At 37.5% G+C, this 8,288-nt stretch overlaps 2 protein-coding genes across 2 annotated transcripts; one reads left to right on the top strand and one right to left on the bottom strand.

Annotated features, from left to right (window-relative positions):
- Nucleotides 1-952: 952 nt before the first annotated feature.
- On the bottom strand, nucleotides 953-1,834 carry AK88_01766 (uncharacterized protein; the record flags this gene model as incomplete). The annotated part of the gene is made up of 1 exon (XM_012479401.1): nucleotides 953-1,834. One exon carries the CDS (start codon nucleotides 1,832-1,834, stop codon nucleotides 953-955), a length of 882 nt encoding a protein of 293 aa, XP_012334824.1.
- A 2,458-nt stretch (nucleotides 1,835-4,292) lies between these two features.
- Nucleotides 4,293-6,362, top strand: AK88_01765 (uncharacterized protein; the record flags this gene model as incomplete). The annotated part of the gene is made up of 7 exons (XM_012479400.1): nucleotides 4,293-4,554; nucleotides 4,732-4,887; nucleotides 5,034-5,124; nucleotides 5,262-5,346; nucleotides 5,453-5,521; nucleotides 5,785-5,900; nucleotides 6,197-6,362. The coding sequence occupies 7 exons, from the start codon at nucleotides 4,293-4,295 to the stop codon at nucleotides 6,360-6,362; spliced, it is 945 nt and encodes a 314-aa protein (XP_012334823.1).
- Between the last annotated feature and the right edge of the window lie 1,926 nt (nucleotides 6,363-8,288).

Raw genomic sequence — 8,288 nt, 5'->3', positions numbered from 1 at the left:
TTTTTTTTTTTTTTTTTTTTTTTTTTATAATTGTAAGAGTACATATTTGGTACTATATATTTTTTTTTTACATTTAACTTCAAAACGATGTACTTATAAATTATACCAAAATAAGTAGCATAATTTGAAAGGCAACTACGATTTGTGCATTATTCGCATTACAATTGCGAAATGGTTCTTTTGAAAAATTTTATGAGGTCCTGTGTACTAGACAGGTCTATCGCGCGTTTAGGTGGGTACGCGGTTACATATTTTATTGCAGCGTTTAGAATTTATTTATTATTTTTATCTTTTTGGGGGGCAGTTAATTAAAACTCATGGTTAATACAAAACAGACCTGTCTATGCAAGCACTCAAGTGCAATGAACAACATAGATAACCCCGGTACATAAAAAAAAGGGCCACGAGGCTTAAATAAGAACAAGGTAAAATTATCAAATCATGCAACAGAAGGCAAAAAATGAAAGTAATAAAATGTTAGAACCAAATTATAAGTAATGAACGAGAAAATCCATTTATGTAAACATTTACAGCTGGGGGTACCCCTTCGTCAACGCACCACATGGATAACATGCAGTGCCACAAATGATGCGCGCGCGCCGATACATACGGACTAAAAATGGTGTGTTATGCGCTTCTTATAGCAAAATCACATTTCCAATGAACACGAAACATTAAACGGTGTGAGGATACCACGAACACAGGGGTAAAACAATAGCGACGTAAGAGCGAGACAACTCGGGCGGGTAACACATTTTAATTGCATTGCACTAAGTTAATGACGTGCTAATGCCCCAGAATGCCGCTGCATATGCAACACGATGTAACGCATTGCACACATGTAGGAATCCCCCCTCAGGAAACAAAAATTGTTTAATCACATTTAATAAGGTCGCATGCTCTCCGCAAGCGCGCCATACCCTCTCTCAATCCTGGTTCCCCCAATAGAGTGTCACTTAAAAATATCTCTCAACTCGTTTAGATATTCCAGAATAGAATTTTTATACATCAGCTCTACCTTCAATCCGTTGTACAATTTGTGCAATCTATCAATACAATGTAAGGTCAGAATTATGTCCACATTATCGCTTAGCGATTTGGGTTTTCTGTGGAAATATCTAGACACATTAAGCATTATTATTCCCCACAACCCCCTTAAATTATTACTCTGCAATTTAATGGCTAGACAGAAATACTTGCTGCTTAATTCGAACTGGTTAATGGTGTAGTGCAATTCTGCGCAGGTTAATATGTAGTACAAATTGGTGGGTAGGTGTAGCAAAATTTCTTCAAAACAAAACAAAGCATAAGTATACAAACAGTTTGTTAAATATATTTCTGCCAATTCATGCCACGCTTCTTTGTCCACTGGGAACTCCTTTAAGTGTTCATTTAATAAGTGTATAACTTGATTTATATCATTGTGTATTGTTTTTTTTAAACTCACAATTCTTGCTCTTATTAATATATCGGAAGAGTCCTTACACAAATAATTCTTATAAATATCTAAAGCCTCTCTGTTTTTATTTTTTGATTCATATACCATTCCTTTCAGTACATTCAATTTTTTCCCATCCAAATTTCCAAATTTTTCATTCAGCTTATTAAAACACATATCCACATATTCAGTTAAATTTAATTCAATGGAGGATTTTAAAATGTGCTCGTAAAGACTCCATTTGAAAAATGAATTCTTCCTTATATTTTTTTTTAGTAATTTCATGCCATAGTAAATTATTAATTCTTGTATGTCCTTTTCCAAGGCATTCTGATAGTGCTTTTCCAAAATACTGTAGTCGTTTTCTGTATAAAATAAAATTCTACCTTCCTCCATTTTGCATTACACACATGAAGAGGGGGGGGATAAAGTATGATAAAAAAAAAAAAAGAAAAGAAAAGAAAAGGAACAGTTGTGGGAATATTCACAGCGACGGACAAATGTTATTCGTGCCTTTTGATAAGATGGCGCTACAACCCGTAAAAACTGCCCTAAATCTGTCTTGCTTCTCTACTTTAATTTTCCCCAAATGTATACATGCATACGTGTATCCCCTTTTTAGGCCTAGAAGGACCTTCCTTTACTCGTTATTCTCTTCGTGTTGTCCTTAGCATGATAGTGACAATAAACTTTGCCGGAAATTCACCTTCCTTTTTTTTTTTTTTTTTTCCAGGCTGGCTACTTTATATTTTACAGTGGTGAGCATATAATTTGTTTGCTACACTTTCACGTTTTGGGGACCCCCCCTTTATATGTAAAACTGTTGCCAGTGGTCTGCTTCCTTCCCAAAGAAGATCGACAAACAATTTAGCTGCGCAATTTTTTGTTGTTTTCTTCCTTATTCGATTGTTCATTTATTCCATCATTGCATTACTGCATTATTACCCCTGTTGCATTGTTCCCGTATTGCATACAAAAGTATGCCCCCTTATATATCACGTATAAAAGGGATGATTTTTTTGGTGGCCCCTGGTTCGAGTTATCAAATCACCAGAAGAAGGGGACGATTTCGACGCATCCTTCTCCTCTCTATACTTGAACAATTCGTTGCAGTTTAATTTTTCCGTTTGGCTATTTTCCTATTTCCTGCACAGAATGGCTCTTTCGTATCTCCTCTGCCAATGGTATTTTGTGTATTATTTTTTGTCGTGTCAACAGTTGTACATAATGCAGGTTTCTCTCCCTTGGGCCTTGAACAATCTTTCCTTGTTCCGTTTGCGTTTGTGCCTCTTCCGGGATAATTGTTCACTGAATTGGCGGAGCGAATGGATGTACTGTATGGCCACTTCAAAAGATACATAATGGAATAAATAACAATGCGGTGAGCTCTTGTTGAATCTTGGCGTGCTTTTTTTTTTTTTTTTTTTTTTTTTTTTTTTGTGGCCTTCCCCAGCAACACATTTATAGTTAAAAAGGGAGGTAGTCACATTATTTCGTAACCCCAATAAATCGGTGAATCGGAAATAGTGTTAACATGGAATTAATGTATATATATTTAGGTATTTTTTTTTTTTTTTTTTTTTTTTTTGCAAAATTTGGGAACCATTGTTATGAATATTATATCATGCAACATGTTCGCGCCGCTGCCTTTAAATGGATGACTCACCAAAAGGTAAGGGGCACAGTTGGCTAAAATGGACTTCGTTTCATTCCATTTTGCGTCGTTTCCAATAAATCGCATAACACAGAAAAGGTGCATGTTGTAATGTACACGTTACACTGTACACGTTGTATTCCCCGCTGCGTGGGATAAGTTTATACACATTTATATGCCCGTGCTTGTAACATTTTTGTTTTATATCTAAAACGATTCACTCTTGTGTGGCGGAATTGAAAAGTGGTATTTTGCGTTAACGTGGATGGCGTCAGGTGAAGTGAATTTATCCCTTTCTATGCTCTTTAAAAATAAAAGGAGAAAGCACTTCCCTTTTTTATTTGTGCACTCCTCACATGTTCACTTAATTTCCTTTTCCCACGTTGCACGAACAGAAAGAAATTGAATGCATGTAAGGAACAGCGCCTTGTAGGAAGAAGTGTGCTACCTTCCTGTTCATCATACCCTTCACGTGACGGTTACAAATTAAAATTAGCCAATTCTTAGTATGTCACCTTAGTCTCTTCTTCTGGCGTAACGCAAAAATTGACTGCGTTGTGTTGAAGTTCTATTAGAAGAGGGGCGGGGTTGGGAAAGGAAACACACCGCAATGCTACAATGCTGCAATACAGCAGTGCCTTACAGTGAACAAAACCCGCCTCACCCCGCGGAACAGCGAGGAGCAGAGCACGACGCACACCTTGACTGAGCAAAAGTGAAGAAAATATACCTGAGCTTTTTGAACAAATGCGACACGAAATAATTTAAGACCAAGCGAACGTACCTTCGCTACTCAATAAAAAAAATTCATGTGCACAGACTAGTGTCATACATGTGCAACATTTTTATGTTCGCCCACAAAAAAAAAAAAAGTGTTTTAAAAATAAATTCGCTAAATATATACTTGAAATGTAATCCCCAATTGCGCTTCCTTTAATGTGTAACACGTTTTTCAGATTATCCATATGATAGCCATGCTTGTGGTATTCCTTGCAATAAAATTCGTTCTCGTATTCCAATGACACACACTTTAATGCTTAACCATGTGTGTATAAGGCAACGTCTCTGTATGAATCACCGTTGATTATTTTTACGTGTAAGGAAATATTTGCCATACTGAAAAAGCTACACAGAGCGCAAAAGTTGAGTCTTTGTTTTTTTTTTTTTTTTCTTCATAAATTTGTCTTGTCAGAATAATCGATGATTTCATCAAGCAAAATCGCATACGAATATGTTACGTGCACGAAGGGGCGCACGTTTATAGTATACTCAAAGAACTTACCATCGAAAGAAAGCACGACATGTAACAGCTCCTCGTGCTCTTTACAGCGAGATAGCAATTCCGCTAGCAACCATGAAAAGGCAATTGTGCTTCTTCTCCACGGGTTAAATGGGGGTACTCACCAGTACGAAAAGTTGATGAATTCTTTGGTTTACGTCAACCACGCGTTTATATCTCTAGGTTAGAAGTCCCACCCCTATCGGGCAGCGTGCGACATTCTTGACGCTACTTCGTCGGTGCGAATATTTTACCATGACTTTATTAGCATAATATCCTGTGTGCGTCCCTCGTTCTCTGCGCTGCACAGATGAACCGCTTGTGTCCCTTTCTCACCGTCGCCGCTGACCCCCCAAACAGATTTCTACGGTCATGGAAATAGCGTCCTTTCGAAGAATCTGAACAAATTTACGGAGCGGTTATACACAGAACAAATTTATGATGTTTTAAGGAACAAAAATATTTTAGATGCAACCTTCATTATTGTCGCCTTTTCCATGGGGTGTATCATAGCTAGTAATTTTTTTTTTTTTTTTTTTTTTTCTTCGTGAGTTGTGGCATGAGGTTACTTAAGTGTATGAAGTGCACGAGGACGTGTCTACATCGATATACGACCTTATTTAAATACTTTTCACTTGTTATCACCACCACCCCTAACGTAGCACACCTATCTTCCGAGAATAAAATACACATAAAGAAATTCTGCTTAATCAGTGCAGCTGGACTGGCCAAACCAAGGCACCGATTCTTAATGTAGGGTGATGTCCTTTATGTGTATGCATGTCGGAGCGGTGGCCAAGCCAAAGGCTAACACGCAGAAACGGTTCCCATGAGTTTGCATTTGCCCCGTGTATGTATTCCCCGCTTGTCTTTCTTCCACCCCTTTACAGCTTCCTGCTAAAGTACAACATACGTATTTGCCTGAGACTGGCGAAGAAGTACAGCCATTTGATGATCTCCGAGGATGCAGTAAAGGTTATAAAAGACTTAAAGCGCTTCCTGCATGCACCTACAAAGATGTCCTTCCATTCGTATATTCCCCCCTATCTGAATGCTCATAATTCTTGTTCAAAAAAATCAGAATGAATATTACAACTTTGAGAATAACGTAGAAGATGCGATGAAACGGTACTCAATACTCCGAGAAAATGTAAGTGGCACAAAAAGACACGATCGACGGATAGAGAAATTGTCCCCTTTCACAAATGTGCAACATCGTACATGTGAATAATTTCGCACCCAACGTGTTGGCCGTTGGCCAATGAGCATTTATATGTAGCCATAAAGGGGTGGTCAAATCATGCACGTAAAAATTGGAACCCTTGTGTATTTACTACTTGGCAAGGAACACTTTTATGCGCTTCATTTTTTTTTTTTTTTTTTCCCTTATCCCTATTTTCCACCTAACTGTAGCATGAAAAGTTCATTGAGACATTTCTAAAGGTACTGACCGGAACAAACGTCCAAAATTCGAAGAAGCAATACGCTGCTTTGTTTAAAACGAACGTGGACATCCTTTTCATTTACGGGTACGTATCCGTGTGAACTCCTCGACAACGTTGCTTATCCCCATGGGGAGTTACATGCGCCTACATCGATATCTATTCTGTTTGGGATTCCACTCCTTTCTCAAATGAAAAAAGCAGAAAATGTGTGAACCCTTACACCCGTTACTGTTAACAAAATTGCGTCATTCGCATGTACATTCGGTACCATCGATAAAAAGAATAAAAATAGGCGCAGCAAAAGAACCCATTTCTGTTTGCACATGTGTGCCCCCCACCCTTTTTTTTTTTTTTTTCTTCTTTTCCTTGCCCCTTTATAGAAAGGAAGATAAACTGACTCCCTACACTTACACCGTAAAATTTTTGGAAAAAAAAAAGAAATATACGCAGAATGTGAAAATGATTGTTTTACCCGAATGTTGTCACTTGGTTATACATGAGAAGTACGCTGAGTTGGTTCAGCTCCTGCTCCAGTTTTTGCAGTGAACTGTACGGGCCGATTGTAAGCATTACGTGTATATGCTATATAAAACGACTGGCACACATTTGTACCGTTTCACTCGAATGGGGCATAATGTACGAACCCAAATGAAACATAATAGCAAATGGACACACCCAAGAAATATCTACTCTGTTGCCTACTCCCCGGGGCTTCTCATCATTTTTAGAACTCGGTTAAAATAAAGCCAGGATGTCTTTTTTACTTGTGATGGGTATCAATACTCCGAGCCATTCGGCGTATCTTGTTCGATCCTTTTTTACTCAAAAGCGACAGCCCAACAGGGGCGATTCCAAAACGTTAAATGGGCCACGGGGCGGTTCGTGCCTCCTCATCAGATTGGAATGATAATCCATTTTATAACATTGTCATGTAGGGTGCAGTGGCCATTTGTGGGTGCGAATTTTGTAGCGCCAATCTAGGACACCCCTTGGGAGTGCCCATTTCAGAACTTTTCATTTGTGCTCCCCTCCTCAGCCAGGGCTAAACTATAAAGGTGCATACTCTGTCCACCAGTAAAAATGTGCATCAGCCGTGCTTATATAAAATGTGAAAAGTGTGCCGAGGGGAACGAAAAATATGTGCATTTTGTTTTTCTCTTTTTTTCCTCATATCGTAAGGCCATCCCTCAATACATTTTTAAAAATTACATTTTACTCACTTTCTTTTTTTTTGGGTTATGTTTGCACCCCTCTTTTATTCTCCTTAGGGGATGAACATAAATTAGGACATAAACTTCATATTTAAAAAAAAAAAAAAAAAAAATCGCATTTATTTCGTGCGTCTTGCGCAATGTAAAAAAACATTAAACACCAAAAAAGAAAAAAAAAAAAAAAGAATGAAAGAATGAAGAACGATTTAACCAAATGGTATAAGTCTCTCTCCCCTGGGACCTTTGACATAATTCTTAAAAAATGATAATACGAGTTTTTACCAATCCCTTTTTAACGTTCAGAGTGTTACGCAGGGCGCAAAAGTTACTGTTTTAAAAAATCATTTTAAGGTGTATGTATCCAAATTTACAGCAAAGTACAGCGATATGATGCATATGCCAATTAATACACATTTGGGAGGATAATGCTTATTCCTTTGGCCTAATTTTACATACTAAAAAGAACCCCAATACATCAACCTGCGCAGAGGCAACTCCCTGTACGTGTTTTAGTGCTTAACATACATAAATGAAAGTGCTGCTACAGTAATGTGCCTATACGTAATGTACAGTACATACGACTAAATGCATACGCAACGTAACATAACATACACAACGGGTATGCCTCTCCCGTCCTTGCGTTCCCCATACATCATAGTGCGGATGATTGCGCATCCCTTGTCCGGCGTCCTGTCAAAATATATACCCAAGTAGCATATATAAACACAGCTATATATTACTACGCCATGCAACTTTTCATTTATATGTTAAAAAATTTTATCATTCTGTCATTCTATCTTCATTATAACTCCCTTCGTTTTAATACCTACCGTGCTGCGCGCCTCAGGCCAATTTTTACCCTACTAATATCCGCTTCAATTTTTTTTTTTTTTTCAACCATGATTTGGAATACCATGGACGGCGACTTGCATAATACGCATAAAACTGCTCTTAAAAAATGACATCATTAAATGCGTGCATGTTTACCGATGCTAAGTTTTAAATAAAGCAAAAAAAAAAAAACAAAACAAAAAAAAAAAGAATAAAATTATTGCGAACTCAACGGCGAGGCGTATTTTGCGTGCAAAAATGCTTACGTAAATATGTTCATGCCATATGTTACCATTTTGAACCCAAGCCAATGTTTTTTTTTTTTTTTTTTTTTTTTTTTTTAAAAAAAGCCAGAACAGGGCAAGCCGTTTATATTACATTCGTAAATATGTATGCTGTATAGATATATGGCGCATACGTGTTATGGATT

The sequence above is a fragment of the Plasmodium fragile genome, assembly GCF_000956335.1.
Source record: "Plasmodium fragile strain nilgiri unplaced genomic scaffold supercont1.16, whole genome shotgun sequence".
Taxonomy (NCBI): Eukaryota; Apicomplexa; class Aconoidasida; order Haemosporida; family Plasmodiidae; genus Plasmodium; species Plasmodium fragile.
This window is presented reverse-complemented; position numbering and strand designations above follow the sequence as displayed.